Source organism: Bufo bufo, chromosome 5 (genome assembly GCF_905171765.1).
Source record: "Bufo bufo chromosome 5, aBufBuf1.1, whole genome shotgun sequence".
Classification (NCBI taxonomy): Eukaryota; Metazoa; Chordata; class Amphibia; order Anura; family Bufonidae; genus Bufo; species Bufo bufo.
The window spans coordinates 449810332-449835688 of record NC_053393.1 but is presented as its reverse complement, the minus strand read 5'-3'; the positions used below and the strand labels follow the sequence as shown (position 1 = coordinate 449835688).

At 45.8% G+C, this 25357-nt stretch overlaps 1 protein-coding gene across 1 annotated transcript in view; it reads left to right on the top strand.

Moving 5' to 3' along the window:
* Positions 1–25357, top strand: part of STK31 (serine/threonine kinase 31) — a 195916-nt gene that overhangs the window by 81782 nt on the left and 88777 nt on the right. Inside the window, exons 5-9 of the mRNA XM_040434003.1 lie at positions 1464–1794; positions 10828–10943; positions 15843–16002; positions 22173–22295; positions 25147–25326. Coding sequence (XP_040289937.1) covers positions 1464–1794; positions 10828–10943; positions 15843–16002; positions 22173–22295; positions 25147–25326 — 910 coding nt within the window. The remainder of the gene's footprint in view (positions 1–1463; positions 1795–10827; positions 10944–15842; positions 16003–22172; positions 22296–25146; positions 25327–25357) is intronic.

The window sequence follows — 25357 nt, the reverse complement described above, 5'->3', positions numbered from 1 at the left end:
TCAATGCCCACAGGAGGGTATAGCTGATAGGAGGAGTGAACAATTTTTGCTTAGTGTCCGCATCCTAGCAGCATTAGCTATACACAAGGTCTTTGCTGTGTCCCCCAATGAATGAGACGAGAAAGTGATCTTACGGTGAGTAGCAAAAAATCTAATTTTTCACTGCCTGGCCCTGTCAATCAAATTGAAGAAGACCCAGTAGTTGTAAAAGTGCATATACCTGTAGCTTTTAAAGGGGTTATTCAAGACTATAACAGACCAACCCATGGTGTTGATTATACTTGCTGGTTTCCTGCTGCTGGGTTCCGTCAATATGACTCAACAGCCGGCTTTTCTCCCTGCTGCGCTAAAACCAATATCCTGTTGACAGTGTGGAGAAGGGGGGCATGTGACCGCTGCAGTCAATCACTGGCCACAGTGGTGACCTGCAGGTCACTGTTGCACAGCAAGTGGCTGCAGCAGTCACATGCTCCCCTGTCAGCAGTGTTGGTTTCAGTGCAGCAGGGAGATGAAGAACTGGCGGTGGGGCAATGGAGACTGAACCCAGTGCTGGGGACCAGATAAGTATGATCACTGTGGGTTGGCCGCTCTGGGAGGTCTGTTATAGCCTTGAATAACCTTTAAAGTAGCATTAAAAGGTCACATATTTGGGAATTGATGAGGACTCCTCATCAAATCCACTAATGAGGCACGGTAGCTCAGTGGTTAGCAGCGCTGGGGTCTTGAGTTCAAATCCGACCAAGGACAACATCTGCATGTTTTTATGTTCTCGCCGTGTTTGCCTGGGTTTCCTCCGGGTGCTCCGGTTTCCTCCCACATTCCAAAGACATAGTGATAGGGACCTTTGATTCTAAGCCCCATTGGGGGCAGAATTATGCTAATGTCTGTAATGTGCTGCAGAATGTCAGCGCTATATAAATATAATAATAATGTTCCAAATCCAATGCAAGTGAATGAGGGACTTTATACCCTAATTACATACAGTGGAAATATTTGCATGGATTTTTGTCTGCATCGATAAAAACATCCACAAGAAGTAGTCTTCCATAACGAGCAGTGTGACTGGGTGTCCTCCTCCTGCTGATCTATTATCACAGTGTTCCTCAACTCCAGTCCTCAGGGCCCACTGGCTATTTGTGGTGCTCTCATAGAAATGAATGGAGCGGCGGAGCGCATTTACAACCAGCTGATCTGTCCATTTCAGGGGTGCTCTACAGGGTACTGGCCCCCTTTCTCGTCGTTAGCGGGGTACTAGCAGTAGCATCACTTCTGATCTGATAGTTATCCCCTCTCCAGTAGGCAGAGGATAACTAAAATACCCCTTTAGAACAGGTATTTATTCTGTGCGATATTCTTAAATCATGACCAGCAGATGAGCCCTGAGTACTGCACAGCGGCAGACATGTTCTGACTTTTTTTTTTTTTTTTTTTTTCTGCCTTACCACTTGAAATTGTTGGCACAGATCGTCTTCTAATGATAATAATGGAAGAGGTGACCAGAGGAGGTTGGAAGAAAACAATCAGCTAAAGGCTGAGAACAAGCAACTAAAGGATGAAGGCATGCAGCTAAAGGAAGAAAACAAACAGCTAAAGGATGAAGGCATGCAGATAAAGGAAGAAAACAAGCTGCTAAAAGACAAAAACATGCAACTGAAGGATGAAAGTGCGCAGTTAAAGGAGAAAAATAAGCAACTATTGGATGAATGTAGGCAATTGAAAGAAAACAAGGAAATACTGTCAGACAAATCGAGAGCTCTAGAACTACATATGCAAAAATTGCAGCTTGACAATGAGGTACATGTGTTTTTATATTAGTCTGATTCACTGAAATATTTCTAAGGGCAGGTTTAGCTTGTAGGTGGCCTATATTTAAGTTAAGAGGGTTATCTAGCCTTTTAAAATGTATGGACTATCCTGAGGTTAAGTAATCAAAATTATAATAGTAGGGGTCAGACTTTCAGCTCCTCTAGTGGCTGTTCTGGGTGTTGCATATTTGTCTTATGCTTGATAAGTTACATCGTCAACTAGGCAAGTAACCTGTAGGATACCAGCGCCATACATGTACGGGGCAGAAATGCGGGATACAAATACCAGCGCCGTACATGTACAGCGCTCAGATCGGGCGGGTGGAGGAGCTGCGCCTGCCCGATCAGCGGCAGGGGTCCGGCAGTCACTGATAGCCGGACCCCTGCTGTATGCGCATTAACCCTCACACTGCCGCGGTCAGGGCTGACCATGGCACGTGCGGGATCCTAGCAGGATGGCCATCGGATCCCCGCGATTTAAGTTTTACAAAAATCAAAAATATGTAAGTTTCAAGTAAAAAAAAAAAAAAAGCGTCCTTTTCCCAAAATAAAGTAAAAAAAAATTGGAAAAGAATAGGGAAAAAAAAAGTATACATATTAGGTATTGTCCGTAAGAACCTGCTGTATAAAAATATCACATAACTTAACCCCTTAGGTGAACACCGTAAAAAAAAAAAATAGAAAAGGGTCAAGCCATTTTTTGTCACCTTACATCACAAAAAGTGTAATACCAAGCGAAAAAGTCATATGCAACCCAAAATATTACTGGAAATAATGAGCCCCTACATAAGACAGTCGCCCAAAAAATAAACTATTACTTTCAGAATATGGAGACATATTATGTAAAACTCAAACAACCAAAAAAAGTAGTCCTATTTGGTATCGTCGCGTCCGTACCAACCTGCTCTATAAAAATACCACATGATCTATCTAACCTGTCAGATGAACATTGTAAATAACAAAAAATAAAAACGGCGCCAAAACAGCTATTTTTTGTTACCTTGCCTCACAAAGTGTAATATTGAGTAACCAAAGATCACATGTACCCTGAAATGGTACCAACAAAGCTGCCACCTTATCCTGTAGTTTCCAAAATGGGGCATTTTTATTTTTTTTATTTTTTTTGGGGGGGGGGGTCGAGTTGCTCTTCTAAGGGTGCATCAGGGGGTCTTGAAAAGTTACATGGCAACTTAAAATTATGCCAGTAAAATCTGCTCTCCAAAAACCATATTGCGTTCCTTTCCTGCTGCGCCCTGACGTGTGCCCGTAGAGCAGTTTACGACCACATATGGAGTGTTTCTGTAAACTTAAGAATCGGGGTAATAAATATTGAGTTTTGTTTTGCTTTGTTAGCGGAAAAAAATGGATAATCTGCCAAAAAAGTGAGATTCTGAAATTTCATCTACGTTTTCCTTTAGTTCATGTGGAACACCTAAAGGGTTAAGAAAATTTGTAAAATCAGTTTTGAATACCTTGAAGGGTGTAGTTTCCATTTATTGGTGGTTTCTATTATGTAAGCCTCACAAAGTGACTTCAGACCTGAACTGGTCCTTTTAAAAAGTAGGTTTTCTTCTAAACTTCTAAGCTTAACGTCCCCAAAAAATAAAATGTAATTTACAAAATTATCTAAACATGAAGTACACATATGGGGAATGTAAAGTAGTAACTATTTTAGGAGGTATCACTATCTGTTTTAAAAGCAAATAGAAATTTTGAAAATTGCGAATTTTTCTAAATATTGGGTAAATTAGGATAATTTTTTTTATAAATGAAATATTTTGACTCCAATTTACCACTGTCATGAAGTACAATATGTGACGAGAAAACAAGCTCTGAATGGCTTGGACAAGTAAAAACGCTTTAAAGTTATCACCACATAAAGTGACACAGTCAGATTTGCAATAATTGGCCTGGGATTTATGATGAAAAGTGGCTTGGTAGTGAAGGGGTTAAAGTCTCATTCACACGTCTGTGTTATGGTCAGTGATTTCCATCATTGATTGTGAGCCGAAACCAGGATTGTACCTCCAGAGATGACTTTTAGGGGAAAGATCTGAACTTATTTTGTGTTTAGACCCACACTTGGTTTTGGCTCAAAATCACTGATGGAAATCACTGACAGAACACTGACTGTGTGAATAAGGCCGAATGCACACGGCCGTGTTCCGCGGCCGAGAGCGGTCCGTGGTATGCCGGGCTGGATTCCTGTTCAGAGCAGGAGCGCACGGCGTCGTTGGTTGCTATGACGCCGCGCGCTTCATGCCGCCACTGCACTACAGTAATACACTTATATAGTGTATTACTGTAGTGCAGCGGCGACATGACGCGCACGGCGTCATAGCAACCAATGACGCCGTGCGCTCCTGCTCTGAACAGGAATCCACTTCGGCATACCACGGACCGCTCTCGGCCGCGGAACACGGCCATGTGCATTCGGCCTAAGGCATAACCCTTTCAGGGATTTTAGTTTTTTGCTCCCTGCATTCCCGGGGCAATATCTTTTTTTATTTTTGCGTTCACAGGTTGTTCTTTTTAATGGCACCATATACTATTGCATACAATGTAGTGGGAAGCTTGAAAATTTATAATGGAGTGAAATTTGAAAATACACAATTCCATTAGAGTTTTGAGTTTCGTTTTTACAGTGTTCCTTGTGGTAAAATTGACCCATTAAAAGGGAGTCTTTTACCTACGTTGAGCATTTTACACTGCTCATATCACATTCTAGCACAGTTGGCCAACATAAAAATAGTACCGTATTTTTCGCCCCATAAGACGCACCTAGGTTTTTAAGGAGGAAAATAAGAAAAAAAATATTTTGAACCAAAATGGTTGCTTTTAGTGGGTTTTGAACTAATGGTGGTCTGTAGATGGGGCACTGTTATGGGGGGCATCTGTGGATGGCACTGTTATGGGGGGCATCTTAATTCAAATATTCAAATCCTCTTAAATGCAGCGCTGTACTACTAACTTCTTGGCAGTCAGGAGGCCGCGTGGGCAGGCGCTCGTAGGGTAGCTCACTGCGCCTGCGACATTCTTAAAGTGGGCGAAGCAGGCGCGTGACGTAGTGAGCTACGCTGCAAGCGCCCGCCCGGCCTCCTGACTGCCAAGAATTCAGTAGTAAGTAGTACAGCGCTGGATTTAAGAGGATTTGAATACTTTAAGGCCCCTTTCACACGGGCGAGTATTCCGCGCGGATGCAATGCGTGAGTTGAACGCATTGCACCCGCACTGAATCCCGACATTCATTTCTATGGGGCTGTTCACATGAGCTGTGATTTTCACGCATCACTTGTGCGTTGCGTGAAAATCGCAGCATGCTCTATTTTGTGCGTTTTTCACCTAACCCAGGCCCCATAGAAATGAATGGGGTTGCGTGAAAATCAAGCAAGTGTGGATGCGGTGCGATTTTCACGCACGGTTGCTGGGAGACGATCGGGATGGAGACCCGATCATTATTATTTTCCCTTATAACATGGTTATAAGGGAAAATAATAGCATTCTGAATACAGAATGCATAGTAAAATAGCGCTGGAGGGGTTAAAAAAATAAATAAAATAATTTAACTCGCCTTAATCCACTTGATTGCGCTGCCGGCATCGCTTCTGTCTTTGCTGTGTGCAGGAAAAGGACCTGTGGTGATGTCACTCGGGTCATCACATGATCCCATCACATGATCTTTTACCATGGTGATGGATCATGTGATGACCGGAGTGACGTCACCACAGGTCCTGTTCCTGCACACAGCAAAGAAAGAAGACAGAAGAGATGCCGGCTGTGCGATCAAGTGGATTAAGGTGAGTTAAATTATTTTACTATGCATTCTGTATTCAGAATGTATTATTTTCCCTTATAACATGGTTATAAGGGAAAATAATAGCAATCTACAGAACACCGATCCCAAGCCCGAACTTCTGTGTTCACTCGCGCAGAAAAATTGCGCATGTTCCCGCAACGTACCCGCACCTTTTCCCGCAACGCCCGTCTGATGGAGCAGGCACCATCTATAAAGAGGCGACCAGTGCCATATAAGTACTAGGCCGGTGGGGAAGGAGTTTGTTTCATTAAAGTATAAATAATTTTTAATACTGTTAATGCTTAATATTTATATTAAAGTTAATATTAAAGTGTTAATACTTTTTATTAAAATGAAAACCTTGAAAGCTCTACTGAAAAGTGAAATTACTTTGTGCTGCAGCGGGCACAATACACTTGCACAAAATATTTATTATATTGGAAGGGGTAGAAACAAATCAGTCTAATTGGCAAAGTCCCAGAGCTGTTTATTAGCTCTTTTGGAGCAAACTCCATTTAGGACGAGTTCACCTCTTCGTTGGAGATTTTATTCAGGGTATCTATCACTGCTTACATTTACAATAGGAGAGAAAAAAAAGTTCAGCATGTGGGACGACTACTCTGCTTAAATTTCATAACCTCAAATGGAACCCATTGTAGTCAGTGATTTCTGTTCTGCATCATTTTTGTCAGCTAGGTACGGAGTACTCATTACTGTTTAAAGGGGTTATCCGAGTTAATAAAAAAAATAAAAAAAACACTTAAAACCCATCTGGATATACATATAATTTGGTTAAGCTAGATTTCATCAAGTTAAAACCCATATTTACACCTTTTCATGGTTCTGTCATTGCTTTGTTTACATGCTGAAGTACATGCTGAGGGGGCGTGTAACAACAAAGCCTGAGCTCTGCCTCATGAATATTTCTGGGTGTGAACAACCTGACCTTTCCTTCACCCTGCTCTGCACTTTGCATAAAAATAAATAAATACACACACTGGGCAGAAGATCTTCCTGTCACATTGCAGCTGTACAGTAGAGATGGGAAGTTCGGATCTTTTTCATGAATCGGTTCATTTGAATCAGTTCACTCAAAAGAACCGATTCATGAATCTGATCTTTGGTTCACTTCCTGAGCCGGCAGAAGCAAGTGAACTGAAGATCAATGCGCATGCTCAGCTCATTGAATCTTTGGTTCACTTGCTGAGTCGGCTCTCAAGTGAACCGAAGGTCAGGAGGGACTTGCTCCTGGCAAACACAGCTCTGCTGCAGTGAATGCAGTGGAGCAGACTGTGATGTAGTGGCTATAGTTATTGCAGGGACTCAGAGAATTGTCTGAGAGTTTATTAATCAAAAGAATCGTGTCACAGAGTCCCTACCAGACTTCCTGCTATGCTACACTGCTGCATGCACCCTGTACACACACAGCTCTGCTACATGCTATACTACACACCCTGTACACACAGCTCTGCTACATGCTATACTACACACCCTGTACACACACAGCTCTGCTACATGCTATACTACACACCCTGTACACACAGCTCTGCTACATGCTATACTACACACCCTGTACACACAGCTTTGCTACATGCTATACTACACACCCTGTACACACAGCTCTGCTACATGCTATACTACACACCCTGTACACACACAGCTCTGCTACATGCTATACTACACACCCTGTACACACACAGCTCTGCTACATGCTATACTACACACCCTGTACACACAGCTCTGCTACATGCTATACTACACACCCTGTACACACAGCTCTGCTACATGCTATACTACACACCCTGTACACACAGCTCTGCTACATGCTATACTACACACCCTGTACACACAGCTCTGCTACATGCTATACTACACACCCTGTACACACAGCTCTGCTACATGCTATACTACACACCCTGTACACACACAGCTCTGCTACATGCTATACTACACACCCTGTACACACACAGCTCTGCTACATGCTATACTACACACCCTGTACACACACAGCTCTGCTACATGCTATACTACACACCCTGTACACACACAGCTCTGCTACATGCTATACTACACACCCTGTACACACAGCTCTGCTACATGCTATACTACACACCCTGTACACACACAGCTCTGCTACATGCTATACTACACACCCTGTACACACACAGCTCTGCTACATGCTATACTACACACCCTGTACACACACAGCTCTGCTACATGCTATACTACACACCCTGTACACACACAGCTCTGCTACATGCTATACTACACACCCTGTACACACACACAGCTCTGCTACATGCTATACTACACACCCTGTACACACACAGCTCTGCTACATGCTATACTAATGACCCCAGCGCTTCCATGAATTTTTGATAATCAAGTGGATGTGCGCTTGCAAAATGCCGCACAAACCCTCATCCAGCTGATTTCTGTGTGGCCGCATTACTTGCGGTATATAGCTCTGGCAAGGTATAGAAATTTTCCAGAATACCGGCAGTGTAAAATAACTAAAGGACGGATTCGTCCTTCCGGTCTGCGCATGCGCAGACCGGGAAAACTGAGAAAAAGACTGCCAGAGGGATCCGTCCATCCACATGGCAAGTGGATCGACGGATCCATCCTTTCGGTGCATTCGTAGACGGATCCGTTCTTGCAATGCATTTCTAGACGGATCCGCACACGGATTAGTCTACAAATGTTGTCAGTTGACAAACCGATCGGCAGGCAGCTCCGACTACGGAACTGCCTGCCGGATCACACTAAGGCTCCATTCACACGTACGTTGTGTGTTGCGGACCCACAAATTGCGGATCCGCAACACACCCGCCCGCCACCCCTATAGAAATGCCTATTCTTGTCTGCAAGCTGCGGACAAGAATAGGACATGTTCTATCTTTTGCGGAGCTGCGCACCTGAAGATCGGGGCCGCGCTCCGCAAATGCGGCTGCAGACAGCACACTGTGTGCTGTCCGCATCCATTCCGTCACCATAGAAAATGAATGGGTCCGCACCCGTTCCGCAAAATTGCGGAACGAATGTGGACCCATTTGCGGATGTGTTAATGGAGCCTAAGGGTACTTTCACACTAGAGGCAGGATCGATCCAACAGGCTGTTCACCCTGTCAGATCCGCCCTGCCGCTATTTGGCCGTGCCGGTGGACTGCCGCTCTGTCCCCATTGACTATAAAGGGGACGGTGGTGGAGCTATGGCGCAGCATGGCAGTGCACAGCGAGCTGCCGCTTGACTAAAAGTACTGGATTTCTGAGTTTTTAGGGTACTTTCACACAGCATTAGTGTGATCCGGCAGGCAGTTCCATCGTCGGAGCTGCCTGCTGGATCCGCCGATCAGTGTGACAACTGACAGCATTTGTAGACGGATCCAGGTGCGGATCCGTCTAGAAATGTATTGCAATAACAGATCGGTCTATCCGCTTGTCATGCGGATGGACGGATCCATCTGGCAGTCTTTTTCACAGTATTCCCGGTTTGTGCATGCGCAGACCAGAAGGACGGATTCGTCCTTCAGTTGTTTTGCAATGCCGTATCCGCAAGGCAGCTCCGTCGTCGGAGCTGCGTGCCTGCTGGATCCGCCGATCAGTGTGACAACTGACAGCATTTGTTGACGGATCCAGGTGCGGATCCGTCTAGAAATGCATTGCAATAACGGATCCGTATATCCGCTTGTCATGCGGATTGACGGATCCCTCTGTCAGTCTTTTTCACAGTTTTCATGGTCTGTGCATGCGCAGACCGGAAGGACGGATCCGCAAGGCAGCTCCGTCATCGGAGCTGCGTGCCTGCTGGATCCGCCGATCAGTGTGACAACTGACAGCATTTGTACACGGATCCAGGTGCGGATCCGTCTAGAAATGCATTGCAATAACGGATCCGTCCAGCGGCACGGCCAAATAGCGGCAGGGCGGATCCGACAGGGTGAACAGCCTGTCGGATACGTCCTGCCGCTAGTGTGAAAATATCATTAGCATTATCTGTATCTAAGCAATATCTATATTATTCAAATATATATTCAATATGGATATTGCTTAGATAAATACATATATTGGTGGCAGATAAGGATTTTATATAGCTGAATAATGATGATGATAATAATGATGGCCAATTATTTATTTATATTTCCCTGGGGGTGTTCAATGTATACTAGTGGGGGGAGGGGGGGCAGGGCTGTAATAACGATCCCCAGATGCAGAGGGGAACGTTTACAAACTGCCACCTCTAGCCCCAGTGAATGCAGGAGGGACAAACATACCCTGTGCTGCTGGAGATCACCTCGGCTCTGGTATGTACTGCACATGAGTGATCGCATACCAGAGCCGAGGCAGTGAGGAGAGCTGGAGGGGGGAGGGCACCAGAGGCTCTGACGTTTCGTTTACAGAGCCGGGACACTCCCTCAAGCAGGGAGAAGCTTGTAAACGAGACGTCAGTGCCTGAGCAGGCTTACTGACGTCAGGTGTAACATGACCCTGAACTGAACTGGCCAAACAGTGATAGATAGGTAATGAAAGTGATTTTAAGAAACTTTCACTGGTCTACAATAAAAGCAATTAGAAAAGATTTATTTAAGTCGGATAACCCCTTTAATCGTTCTGCTCCTAGAATAGAGCAGGACAGTGGAAATTAAAACAAGTGATTTGAACTCTGCCTTAGGCTGGGTTCACATTGCGTTTTTTTCCATCCGTTTAACGTATACAAAAAAAAGGATACATTAAACGGCCTCAGACAGTTTACATACATCTGTTCACCATAGAGTTCCATTGTAAAAAAAAATAAAAATAAAGTTTTACCAGATTCTGCAGGATACAAAAGTGTGACGTATACGTCAAACGCAATGTGAACCCACCCTTAGACTTATTGCAAAATACTTTTCACACGCCTATACAATTTGAACTCTTACTAGTAATATTTGTGCACTAGTGTTCTTTTATTAGTGCATAATACACATTTTTATGTTTTGCAGAAAAATCCCTCTAACTTGGGATCTGGCTCAGAAGTATCAGGGTAAACTCTTCTGAGTGTTAGGATCAAACACACTTCGTTGGACAGCCAAACTGTGACCTATGAGGGAAGGCTGTGGCTGATTATTAGCATTGTATTTATATATTATAGGATTATATTTATTAGGGTATTCCATCGTAGACTTTTATGGCATATGGACAAGACCTGACTCTGTGTGCTACTTTGTTTTATTTCTTGTTTTTAAGAATGAGAAAGAATTCTTTGAAAGAAACATTCATGAACTGGAAGTGCGTTTGGCGTCTGCAGCAGGAAGCAAGTTAAAAGCGTTAGCAGCCAAAATTGATGCACTCAAAAATCTTAGGTGAGATAATGTTTTGTGGCATACAGCTATTTTGGAATTCAGTTGTAAGTTTCATTGCAGTCATTTCATTTTTGCGGATCTGATGTGGACCCTTTCATTTCAATGGGGCAACAAAAGATACGGACAGCAAACCGTTGCCCACAGCTGTGATTTGCGGATATGGCTGTGTGCTGGAGGCCTTACTGGTTCCCAGGACATAACATGTAACCTTGGGGTGCCGTAACAAAACTTGAAGTATGGCTTCCATGGTGTTATACTACAATTGTGGAACCCAAATGCAAAGTTTTTTTTCTTTTTAGGTCTGGGCTCCATTGAACACTTATTTTTTATTGCATGAGTAAACAAGAGACTTGCAGTTGGTTTGTATTGCATGGAATAAATTGAAATACAAGCTTAATGGTCTTATTCCAAGCTCTCTGATGGCTCTAGTTGCAGCCTCTCTGCTCTATTGAAAGCTGATCTAAGCTGAAATATTAAATAAATCTAAATCAAATTATTGTACTTTAGCATCAGGAGAGGTCAGAGAGGGGCTGCACAAAGAGTGTTGGGAGTGGTTGCCGGACAGAATTGGATTGGACAGCTTGCATTGTAGAGAATTACATGCAAGCTATAGTAGACAGTGGGAGGAAAATCTAATATACAGTCCTGATCAAAAGTTTAAGACCACTTGAAAAATTGCAAAAAATCATATTTAGCATGGCTGGATCTTAACAAGGTTCCAAGTAGAGCTTCAACATGCAACAAGAAGAAATGTGAGTGAGACAAAACATTTTTTGAGCATTCAATTTAATGAAAACAGCGAATAAACTGAAACAGGCTGTTTTTCATCTTATCAAAAGTTTAGGACCACACTTCCAAAAAAAACAACTAACCCCCCCCCCAAAACAGAAATCCAACTTCCAAACCTGAACTCAGTAATGAGTAGCTCCGCCGTTATTGTTTATCACTTAAAAAATTTGTTTCGGCATGCTTGATGCAAGCGTTTCCATGAGGCGAGTGGGAAGATTTCTCCAAGTGGTGAAGACGGCCGCACGAAGGCCATCTACTGTCTGGAACTGTGGTCCATTTTTGTAAACTTCCCTTGCCATCCAACCCCAAAGGTTCTCAATTGGATTTAGATCAGGGGAACACGCAAGATGGGCCAAAAGAGTGATGTTATTCTCCTGGAAGAAGTCCCTTGTCCTGCGGGCATTGTGTACTGTAGCGTTGTCCTGTTGAAAAACCCAGTCGTTACCACACAGACGAGGGCCCCTTAGTCATGAGGAATGCTCTCTGCAACATCTGGACATAGCCAGCGGCCGTTTGACGCCCCTGCACTTCCTGAAGCTCCATTGTTCCACTGAAGGAAAAAGCACCCCAGACCATTATGGCGCCCCCTCCACTGTGGCGCGTAGAAAACATCTCAGGTGGGATCTGCTTGTCATGCCAGTAACGTTGGAAACAATCAGGACCGTCAAGGTTAAATTTTTTCTTATCAGAGAATATAACTTTCTTCCACCTTTGAATGTCCCATGTTTGGTGCTCTCTTGCAAAGTCCAAACGAGCAGTTCTGTGGCGTTCAAGGAGACGAGGTCTTTGAAGACGTTTTTTTGTTTTTGAAGCCCTTCAGTCTCAGATGCCATCTGATGGTTATGGGGCTGCAGTCAGCAGCAGTAAGGGCCTTAATTTGTGTCTAGGATCATCCAGTGTCTTGACGGACAGCCAATTGGATCCTCCGGCTCAGTGCTGATGAAATTTTTTTGGGTCTTCCACTTGACTTTTTTGTTCCATAACCCTCAGGATCATTTAAGAAATTCCAAATGACTGTCTTACTGCGTCCCACCTCAGCAGCGATGGCGCGCTGTAAGAGACCCTGCTTATGCAGTTCAACAACCCGACCACTTTCAAAAAGGGAGACTTTTTTTTGCCTTTGCCATTACAACGTGTGACTACCTGACAGAAAATGACAATGAATCCACATCTTTGCACAGATTTGGATCAGCTGAAAAACAGCCTGTTTCAGTTTAATCGTTATTTTCAATTAATTGAATGCTCAAAAAATGTTTTGTCTCACTCCCATTTCTTCTTGTTGCATGTTGAAGCTCTACTTGGAACCTTGTTAAGATCCAGCCATGCTAAATATGATTTTTTTTTTCCATTTTTCAAGTGGTCTTAAACTTTTGATCAGGACTGTATAAAGCTGTGTGTAAGTGTGTGTGTGTGTGTGTGTGTATGTCCGCTAAAGAATCTGCACTATCCAATTTAAAATCACGAAATTTGGCACACAGGTACATCAGGTGTCCGGGAAGGTTTCAGACTAGGTCTTGGCTCTCTAGCAGGTACCGTTCCTGAGATATTCCCAAAAAAATGCATTAAGCAATAGAAGCTTAGTCACATGACCCTTCTCAGCCAATAGAAACTCGCAGGCACTTGGTCTCCACATACACACAGTTTTACACCAGGTTTCCATAACAACCCAGCCATTTTTCTTCACTGCTGTAGGTCAGCTTTAAAGGGGCAAGGCGCTGTGGATGACACTGTTAAGGGACGGGAGTGCTGTGAAGGTCACAGTTAAAGGGGCAGGTAGGATGGCCATTCAGGCTACCTTTAAAAGATGGATGTAAGCCCCCCGCCCCCTACCAGGTTAGGCCACGCCCCTTCCACGCCGCAGCCGATGGGGATAGAAAAAAATGAAGGTAAAAATAAACTTCAGCTGCAAGGATGAGAGGGAGAGGGACTTTCTCCATGCAGCTCACGCTCAGACAGCACAGTGCTGCTGTCTGAGAGTGAGCTGTTCAAAAGGACATCCCTGTGTCCATCCAGGCTTTGCATCGGATGGAGGACAGGGAGTCTGAAAGCAGGACTGTCTGGCCTTAAACCGGACTCCTGGCCACCCTAGGGGCAGGCTGCTGTGGAGGTCACAGTTAAGGGGATGATCCGCTATGGAGGTCAATGTTAAGGGGCAGATTGCTGTAGAGGCCACTGTTAAGGGGACAGGGTGTTGTGGAAACCACTGTTAGGAGATGGGGTACTGTGGAGGTCACTGTTAAAGGGGCGTGCCCCTCTGGAGGTCACTGTTAAGGGGGCGGATGCTGTGGAGGTCACTGTTAAGGGGGTAGGGAACAGTGGAGGTCACAGTTAAGGGGACGATCCGCAATGGAGCTCAGTGTAAAGGGAGCGGGGTGCTGTAAAGGTCACTGTTAAGGGGGCGGGGTGTTGTGAAGGTCACATTTTAAGGGAACGGAGCTCACTTTTAAGGGGCAGGTTATTGTGGAAATCACTGTTAACGAGACTGGGAGGTCACTAATAAAGGGCCGGATGCTGTGGAGGTCACTTGTGGGGTGCTGCAGATGTCACTGTTATAGTGGATACTAACAATATCTTTTAACGTCACACACAAACACGAAATAAAATAGATGAAATATACCAGTGCGAAGCCGGGTCCTTCTGCTAGTGTTTAATAAAAACAACTTGCAAAGTTTGTAAAAGTGCATGCAGTGCAATAAGTGTTCAAAGGTGTCATAGTCTTTTAAAGGGGTTGTCTGAAGTAATTAAAACTCTTATACTCACGCCATTCTCTGTAGTGCTGGGCTGATCCTCCAGCCACTGCTTGTTTAGAAACTTCAGTGGGGATGTGCCTGTATTTGGTATTTTGATGGCTGGAGCAAATCGCTGACCACTGAGGACAGTGATTGGCTGCAGCAGTCATTGTGCATGTTACAGCTTCGGTAACTTGCACAGTGATATCCAGGTATGTGGAACGTTCCCATTGCACTGTCCTCATTGTTGGGATGTTGCACACAACTGTATCCATTTTGTGGTCCGTGAACCATGGATCCACAGAATACAGATATGCCACACTTTTCTACGGCAAAATGCACAAGAATAGGATGTGTTTTGCAGAACAACCACATGGATGACATCCATGTACGGTCCCACTTTCTTGAGAACCCATAGAAATTAATGCATCTGCGTGGGATCTGCAGAAAATGTGGATTGAACGCGGACCAAAAATAAGGTCATGTGCATAGGACTATAGACCTCAAAAGACTAGACAGTGTCTGGCTGCAGCAGTCATGTGCCATGTCCCGTCACATCCCTGCTGCAGTTTATAAAGAAGCAGAAGGACTCGACCAACGCTGCATAGAATGGTGCTATTTCTGGGATTGTTCGAGAGATTTTTAATTATCTCGGACAACCTCTATAATGATTTCTTGTCAGCTTGTTACCCATCACTAACCTTATAAAGATGGCATTATATTGGATCTTGTTACTTTGGGAATATTATGAGGATTAGTATTCTGTTTGTATATTTTTTTTCTACACATTGGAACCTGTTGGCTAAATTCACATGCACTGGTTATGGTGTGGCGACAAAACCACAGGTAAATCTGTGACATATCAATGATGGCATTGTTTAAGAGAAAACCTAATTACAGCATGCCCTAAAAAAGCTCTCAATGTAAACGTACATGTGAGATTAGTTTAGTGTCTTTGGCTGATTAATGCTTTACAAAATGCTCAGAATGGGCTATAGCACTGAAATAAGATGTACTCTTTCAACTAATATCATGCTGCTCCCCTTTTAACGCTATTCGGATCCCCTGTTGACACATGGGTAATACCTGCTCTGCCAATCACTGTCCACAGTAGCAAACCATCTCTGCCAGTGATTGGCTAAAGGTCTGTTTCTGTGTCTCAAGGGGGACCAAAAAGCGTGGGAGCAGAAAGTGTTCAGTACGAGAGTATGACTTACTTATTTTAGTATTATACCCCATTCTTGGCTTTTTTTCAAAACGTTTATCAGCCAGATAACCCCTGTAAGGAGTCTTAGTTCTGTGGAGAACCCTAGTTCGGGTTATTTAGGCAGTACACTACTGAATTCATGTGACTACAACTTTTATGTATGTTTATTGGCAGGCGTGAAAATAACAACGTGACTGTTGCTGATGATCTTCTGGAAGCGGTTAAGGTTGTTGGTCAGGGACGGTTGTCTGCTCCATCTTCTTTAAATATTTTAGAGGAGTATTGGAAAGAATATAGCGTTTCCCAGGAACTCATTCGAGAATGTTCAGATGTGGTAAGAATAGAAAAAAAATAAACTTTTTTGATGCTGTGTTTTTATGTTATGGTCAAGTGTCCTGACTTGCCTGTACTCAGCGTAGCTGAAACTGAATTTCCACGTAAATAACCATTAATTAATGGGAACCTGTCACCACCAACCTTCCTGTCCAACTGTTTGCATAGACTCATAACTGTAGTTCACAGGATTTAAAGCACTTTTTTTTTTTTTTTTTTTTTTTTTTTGAGTTACGATTCCCTTTCCTAATATTATAATTAGGTGTTTGGTGCAAAGAGGGCATCACTGTTGCTCTCATTGCACCTGGGCTCTTCTTTCTTTGGCCAGCCCCTCCCTCGCTGCTGGCCCTGTCAATCTTAGCAGCCAAGGATGGACTGTCCACAAAAAGGAGCAGAGCTTGTGTGCAACGAAAGTAGCAGTGACACCTTCGTTGCACCAAACTCCTTTTCTCGCCCATATTGATTGAGGGGACACAGGAACTGTGGCTATAGCTATGTCCTCTAGGAGGCGTTGACACTAGATAGAAGCTGGTAGCCCCTCCCATGGCAGCTATACCCCCTCCAGCCTAGAGAGAGAGCTTCAGTTTTTTTCTAGTGTCAATAGGAGGCAGGAACTCCCTGGTTGCCTAGCCTCCCTGTTCTCCCGGAGGAGCATGCCAGTGTTGGCCTGCCACACTGCCTTCTCCCCGACAAGGTGGACCAGGGCAGCCTCGCTCCCCTGCATCCCGCCAGTGGAAGGGTCACCTATCCAAGTCCCTTTTTCAGTGTCCTGCCACTACGGTGCCAGTAACTGAAGGGGGGTGACCCTGCTGGAGAAGAGGAAGGGTGAAGATGGCGGCAGGACAGATAAGTAATGTCTGCTCCCGTCCTTCACCCTCCCCCCTAGAAGCGGCACTCTCCGGGGGCAGGCAGCTGGCGGAAAGTATGACACGGCGCTGCGGGGGTTACAGGACGAGCGGCACTGCGGGGGTTACTGAACGCGACGCTGAGGCGGCAGATGAATAGCCTGAGGTGAAGTGGGATATCGCGGGACCTTCTCTTCCCCCCACAGCGCTCAGAAAGCTCTTCTTAGGCGGGCATCCTACTATGGCTGTGCTCGCTCCTGGCTTTGGTAGGAACTATTGTCTCCTCTCCTCAGGTCACTGTACCCTCTCCAGCCTCGAGGTGTGTTTTTTCCCTGGGTAACCATCATGTCTGATTTCACGGGTGTTCATCCTAAGCTGCCCATAGCTGTCCATTATGCCTGCTCCATGTGTCGGGCAAAATTCCCTTGCGGGCAACCAGATTCGGTCTGCACTGCTTGTCAGGCACCCAGGCAGGGGCCCCCCAACAGCCCGTACTTCTGCCTTCCCCTCTGGCATCTGAGTTGCCGGATTGGGCAGAACCCTCTCTCAGGCGGTAGAAAACCTCTCTAAAATCTCCCAATCCACCCTATCTATAGTGGGTCTCTTGGTTGAGAATCCGCCACCAGCGTAGTCTGCACCTCCCTCGGATGCACCCTCCAAAGCTTATTGCTCGGGTGACTCCCCCTAGGTCACTTCCCTCTGGTGAATCCGTCAGTACACGGCAATCACAAAAGCGTCCCAGAGCAAAACACGTTTCCTCCTCAGACGCATCTCCCTCTCCACCCCGTGTAAGATCTCTCAGGTTTTTCTTCTCCTGGGGACATGCCGTCTGAAGGAGAGGTAGAGAATTCTGATTTTGACATGGATACGGAGCAGCCTTCCAAGTTGGCATTCACTGTAGATAGCCTCATTGCTGCCATCCGTAACAGGCTTGGGATCATCCAGACATGCGTTTTTCCACCCTAAAAAGCTGGATGTTCTATATCCATTCCCAGCGGATTGTGTGTCCACGTTTGGATTCCCTCCTAAGGTCGACCCACCAGTAGCACGGCTAGCCAAAAATACGACTATTCCTGTAACCAATGGATCCTCTTTTCAGACCCTGTAGACCGTTGGATGGAATCTTTGACGAAGTCCCTCTTTGCAGCTACAGGGTCAGCCCTTAGGCCCGTGTTCGTCTCCGAGTGGGTGGCAAAGGCAATCTGAGTGGGGCAGCCAGCTGGACCAGGACCTGGTATCTGAAGTCCCTGCTCAGGATCTCCGATCCTTGGCACAGCTGATCACCCAGGCGGGGAAGTTCCTCTGCGAAGCGTCCTTGGACGCAGGCACCCTCATTGCGCGCTCTTCAGTGCTTGCAGTCACCTTACGCCGCGATCTCTGGCTAAAGGTGTGGGAAGCAGACTCAACTTCCAAGCGTTCTCTCACAGGACTTCCCTTCGCCGGGGCCCATCTCTTTGGTACCCGTCTGGACAAAATTATTTCCGAGGCCACGAGAGGTAAGAGCACCCATCTCCCACAACCTAGACCGAAGCGTGCCTCTCACGCTAGGTCAGGTTCCTCCCGTGGTAGGCCCTTTCGTCGATTCGCTAGTTTTCACTCCGCGGCAAACTCTTCCGCAGGGGGGGCCTGGGGATTACTTCCCAGGATCTGCGCAAAAAGCCGTCCTTTCGGGCGCAGCTATCCTGGCGTCCCAGGACTCAGGCCGTTCGACCTTCTGCGGCTAAGCAATCCTCAGCCTGAAGGTGCGGGGCTGCCTCCTCCTCTTCCAGGACGTCTGGCGGACCCATGTCTCCGACGCTTGGGCACTCGAGATTGTATCCTCAGGGTACATGATAGAGTTCTCATTCCTCCCCCCCAGACAGGTTTTTTCAATCTCGTCCTCCATGGGACCCCGAGCGGGTGGCCGCCTTTTCCCAGGCCATTCAGTCCCTCCTGGACCGAGGAGTCATCTCTCCTGTTCCCCCAGCAGAGAAGTTCAAGGGGTTCTACTCAAACCTTTTTGTGGTCCCCAAAAAGGAGGGCTCTGTGCGCCCCTAATCCTGGACCTCAAACTGCTGAACAGGTTCCTCAGTCTCCAGCGGTTTCGTTCCGTAATTGCTTCTCTAGAACAGGGGGAATTCCTATCGGCTGTAGATATCCAGGACGCATACCTTCACATCCCCATCGCGCAGAGCCATCAGCGCTTCCTGAGGTTTGCAATTGGAGACCATCATTACCAGTTTGTCACCCTCCCGTTCGGGCTGGCGACTGCGCCTTGGGTCTTCACAAAAATTCTGGCCCCTCTTCTCGCCCTGCTCAGTTCCAGAGGCATCTTCCTTAGCCTTATCTGGACGACATCCTCATCAAGGCTCCCTCTTTTGCTCAAGCTAAAGATCACGCTGGAAGCGCTTGCACGCTTCAGGTGGCTGGTCAATCTTCATAAATCTGGGTTTCTGGGTATGCTTCTGGACACTGAAGCGGCACATGTTCGCCTTCCTCCGGACAAGCGACTGGCCTTACACCGCTCGGTGAGAGTTCTTCCCATCTGCAGGCTCCCGTCCATTCACCTCTGCATGAAGACATTAGGGAAGATGGTCGCCTGTTTTGAGGCGATTCCCTTTGCCCAGTTCCACTCTCGCACGTTCCAGAGAGCGATCCTGTCCTCCTGGGACAAATTGTCCGAGAGTCTGGACTATCCCATCTGCCTCTCTCCTCAGGTGAGGTCGTCCCTCTGTTGGTGGCTGTCGGTTCCAGTTCAGGGAAGGTCCTTCCTTCCAATATCCTGAACGGTTGTTACCACTGACACCAGTCTGCAAGGTTGGGGTGGAGTTTTCCATCCCAGGACAGTCCCAAGCAGATGGTCTCTATCGGAGTCCAAGCTTCCGATCAATGTCCTGGAGCTGAGGGCGATTCTTCTATCCCTCCAGCACTGGACCCATCTCCTGAGGGGTCGCCCGGTCAGAGTTCCGTTGGACAACACCACGGCGGTGGCGTACATCCACCACCAGGGGGGAACACGCAGCTTTGCGGTGATGCAGGAATCTGCCAAGATCTTGCGGTGGGCGGAGGCAATTTCAGCAATCTACATCCCGGGTGTGGAGAACTGGACTGTGGACTTCCTCAGCAGGATGACAATAGATCCGGGCAAGTGGTCCCTGCACCTGGAGGTGTTCGAGGCGATCTGTCTACGTTGGGGTCGCCCGGACGTGGTTTTGATGGCCTCAAGACTCGATCGAAAACTTCCCACCTTCCTCTCCCGAGCAAGAGATCCGGAAGCTTGCCGGTTGGACACCCTGATCTCTCCTTGGCAGGGGTTCTCCCTCCTTTACATGTTTCCCCCCTTCCCAGGGTTCTACGGAAGATCAGGATGGCGGGCATTCCGACGATCCTAGTCGCACATGGTACGCCGACCTCGTTCTCCTTCTAGGAGAATTCCCTTGGTCACTGCAACTCAGAGACGACCTTTTTTCAGAGGGTCTGGTCTTCCATCAACATTTAAGGTCTCTTCGTTTGACGGCGTGGCTATTGAAACAGCCGTTCTGACGCGAAGAGGGTTTTCAGCGGATGTTATCCGCACTGTGATTCAGGGCAGGATCTATTACAGGACCTGGAGGTCTTTCCTGGGTTTCTGTGAAAGCCAGAACATTCCCCTACTTCATTTTTCTCTCCCACGGTCCTGTCCTTTCTACAATCAGGGTTGTACCTTGGTCTAGCCCTTAGTTCTTTGAAGGGTCAGGTGTCGGCGCTTTCTATCCTTCTCCAGCCCTCTGGCCCCCCTGGGGCCTGTAAAAACCTTACTTCAGGTAGTGGCACATACGGTTCCTCCGTACCGTACTCCTTTACCGCCTTGGGATCTGAATTTAGTCCCCTCAGCACTCCAGGCTTCTCCCTTTGAGCCCTTGCGGGAGATTTCGCTCCAACTCTTGTCCTGGAAGGTAGTTTTTCTTGTAGCTATCACATCCATCAGACGGGTATCCGAGTTGGCGGCGCTCTCTTGCAGAGAACCCTTCCTGGTTCTTCATAAGGATAAAGCGTTTCTCCGGCCCGTTCCTTCCTTTCTCCCGAAGGTGGTCACTGACTTCCATATCAACGAAGAAATTGTCCTTCCCTCACTGTGTCCCTCTCCTGCACACCTTAAGGAAAGGGAGTTACACCATTTGGATGTTGTCAGGGCTCTGAAGATTTATTTAGCAGCTTCCGGACCCTTGCGGCATACGGACTCCCTTTTTGTCATTCCGGGTCCTCGCAAGGGATTGGCGGCCTCCAAGGTGCCAATCGCACGTTGGATTCGGTCTGCAATTGCGGAGGCATACCGCGCCCGGGGCAGAGTTCTGCCCTTAGGTGTCAAGGGTCACTCCACCAGAGCGGTGGCCCATCTTGGGCTCGGAGGAATCATGCTTCGACCACGCAGTTGTGTACTACTTGGTCCTCCTTACACACATTTACAAAATTTTACCAGGTGCATACTTGGGCATCGGCGGATGCTGCCTTGGGCCACGTGATCTTGCAGGCGGCAGTTTCTTAGATGCCTGCAGGTACGCTTGCTTCCATGGGTCTGTGGTTTTTTCCCTCCTTGTGGACTGCTTTTGGACGTCCCACGGTTCCTGTGTCCCCTAATGAATATGGGCGAGAAAACGAGATTTTTGTAAAACTTACCAGTAAAATCTTTCTCGCTCTTAATTGGTGAACACAGCACCCACCCAGTATTCTTGTTCGGCCACAGTTGCGGCGGTTGCTGGTTAGTACCCCGTTGGGTCCTTTGGCATGGTTGGTGTTCCACGTTTTTTTCGTTGGTTGGCTTGTTTCTCCTGCTGCTTGTGCACAAACTGAAGCTCTCTCCAGGCTGGAGGGGGTATAGCTGCCATGGGACGGGCTAACAGCTTCTACCTAGTGTCAACGCCTCCTAGAGGACATGGCTATACCCACGGTTCCTGTGTCCCCCAATGAAGAGCGAGAAAGAGATTTTACTGGTAAGTTTTACAAAAACCTCGTTATTCACACATTAGGAAAAAGTATCATAACTCAGGAGCAGAGCCTCGGATCAACAAAAACAGCACTTTTATCAGATGAACCACAGTTATGTGTCTATGCTAAAAGTTTGATGGGGAGGTCGCTGGTGACAGCCCCTTAAATAATATAAAAAATAATAATTGTAGGATATAAGTATAATACATTACTAGCTTCCCTAACATATATGTATCTATACATTTGTCAGAGTTAAAACCCATCAGGGATCCGGCATTAGTGTCGGCATTTGGCCAGACAAAAACCGGTGCGTGTGCTATTTTTCTTATAGCATGAGGTAATTTTTTTTTTTAAATACTCTTTTCATGTTCTGTGAACTCAGGTTGAATTAGACATGCTTATTGATAGAAGAAACAAAGTTAAAGAACAACTAAATTCATCCATCGATGCCTTTGTGATTGAGGTTGACCAGTTGCCTTTCGAATCGAGGCTTGGAAAGCTTCAGGTATGAATAAAGAGTTGGGTGGTATGAGACAGAAAACATGGTTCTTGGAAAGATTGCATATTTCTTTTTTTTTTAGACCATTATTGTATTTTGATATTTTCTTTTCTTAGTTATTCAGCAAACATTTATCTTAGGTTTAGGGTCATATTACTTAATTTTACTGAGACGGAGTGTGAGTGGATGCAATTTGCCGCTAAGAAAAGCAGTATAGGGCTGGTCACCCGAGAGTAAATGAGCAACTGTTTCCCCAAAACATTGTTATTGTCTTGCTTTAAGTGCATATCTGTGCAGTACTTGACTTTCAGATTAAGGGTCTATTTAGGCATCCCTAAGTGTTTTGCGGTCCCCAAATTGTGGAACGCACACGGGCCGGTTGCAGAGCTGACAGCCTGCAAGAAGTAAGAAAAAATAGTAAACATTTTTTTTAGAAAAATCTGGAATTATAATCATTGTCCTGACCCACATAATAAAATTGTTATACCACACAGTAAACACCGTAAATAAATAAAACAAAATAATCTAAAAATTGCTGTTTTTTTAAAAAATCTTTCCTTCTAAAATAGTTATTTAATACACTATATATACCCCAAAATGGTTCCTAAAAAAACCTACAACTCATCCCCCCCCCCCCAAAAAAAAAAAAAAAATTGAAGGAAAAATTAAAGTTATGACTGCTGTAACACGAATGGGGAAACATGTTACTGGTCCTTAAGGGCTATGTACACCTTTTAGGGGCAATTTATATATATTTTTTTATTATTGCATTGTACTCATTTATCATAAATCATTTATACAATTGGTCTTTGTTACACATATGGAGTCCTTTTTTCTCTACATAGCGGAGATGCTCTAGTAGATAACCCTTTGTGACACAATGGTCCAATATATTTAATAAAGGCCAATTGAAAATGATTTTTGGCTAAATGAGTAAAATCCAATCATAAAACAAATTGCCTCCGAAGGTGTACATAGCATTTAAGGCTAAAATTATGTTGCCAAGGGGTTAAAAAGGAAATTGTTCCCCTGAGCTGTGTGCCAACAAGATTTACTTCAGACACTTATCAGAAATCTACAATAAAAAATGTGAATATTTTTGGGAGTTTTTTTCCAATTTTAATGTGTCTGTGAGGGGAGTCCCACATCCAGCACCCCTAAAGCAGCGGCGAGCACACTGCGCGCTCCTTCCCTTCATTCAGCTGATCGGCGGAATCTGATACTAACGACCGATCCTGAGGATGGGTCATCAATATTAAAAGCCTGAAGAACCCCTTTAAAGGGCTTCTGTCAGCCCACTAAACCATTTTATTTTTTTTGTTTACTAATAATCCCTACACTGCGATTTATGCATACATAAGTTAAATAATCATTTCTGTTCAGTAGAAGTTGCTAAAAAGCGATTTTTTAAATATGCAAATTACCTTGCTACCAGCAAGTAGGGCGGCTACTTGCTGTTAGCAGCCGCATCCTCCAACCCTAATGACGCCCCCTCCGCATTGTGATTGACAGGGCCAGGGAACGGAATCTTTCTCTGCTGACCCTGCCTGTTAGCATTCATAATCTGGCGCCTGCGCCGCGGCCGTTCCTATCTTCAATCTGCGCAGGCGCACTGAGAGACGGCCACTCGCTCGGCCGCTCCATCCTCAATGCGCCGATGACGTCACATCTACACCCAGCGCATTGAGGAGAGAGCGGCCGCCTCTCAGTGCGCCTGCGCAGATTGAAGATACGTACGGCCGCAGCGCAGGCGCCAAATTTTGAATGCTAACAGGCAGGGTCAGCAGAGAACGATTCCGTTCCCTGGCCCTGTCAATCACAATGCGGAGGGGGCGTCATTAGGGTCGGAGGATGCGGCTGCTACCAGCAAGTAGCCGCCCTACTTGCTGGTAGCAAGGTAATTTGCATATTTTAAAAATAGCTTTTTAGCTAATTCTACTGAACAGAAATAATTATTTAACTTATGTATGCATAAATCGCAGTGTGGGGATTATTAGTAAACAAAAAAAAAAAAAAACGGTTTAGTGGGCTGACAGAAGCCCTTTAAGCATATCATAAGTGGCCGCTCTTCCCTCTTGCACGGCTGAGGAGTAGATTTAGCGCATCCATCACTGCAGTCACAAGTGCCATGGAGGCTTTTCCTTCATGCACAGTGTTCTGGGTTCCCTACGCTGAAGGGAACCAACCCTTCCCCGCATCCAAACAGAAGACAGCTAGAACTTTCACTCGGAGCTGAGCGGTTGGATATGGGCCACCTACAGGGCATTTGGGTTTGTGGTGCATGGGGCTATTATATGCCACCAGTGGCAGATAGGTGCAGGTCCCACCTCTAGAACCCGCTCCTATCTAGATAATGGGAAAGCACAGTATGCACGCGTTTGGTGCTTTCCATTCATCACTATGGGAGTTCTGAAAATAGCCAAGCGAGCTTGGCCACCTTTCAGTTTACCACTATGAGACTGCCGGTGTAGTGGTTTGGCTATTTTCTTAACTCCCATATCAGTGAATGGAGGGTCGCTGTGCATGCTCGGCTGCTCTCTGTTCACTTCTGGGGTCCCTTTCTGGAGATAGGTGCACCTATCTGACATCGATGGCAAATCCTAGCGATATGCCATCAATATCCCAGATGAGAATACTCCTTTAAATTGTCTGTCATACAAGAAGCATGAGCACCCACCAAGGTATAATTTAAACCACTTTACACCTCACTTAGTTTTGAGGAAGTAAAACCGCTGACACTCAGCACTGGGTAAACTGAAATGTAACTTGTTTCTGTTTATAGGACGGTAGAAAATACATTGTACTGGAAACAGTCTACCACTGTTCACTGATGCCAGTCCTTTTTTCTGACATACAGGTGCTACTGAATTCACTTGAAGTTGTGTATGGAGCATCTTGTGATTGTGAGGATTCGGATGCTGTTTTCCAGGAGTTTTTTAATTGGAAACAGTTAAGTTTGGAAAAATTCAGCATTGTCAGAAGTGACACTGACAGCTCTCTGGGCCTTCTCTGCAGATGGATGTCTGATGTTGAAAAGGTATGTCTGCTAGAACTATTGAAATCAGTTA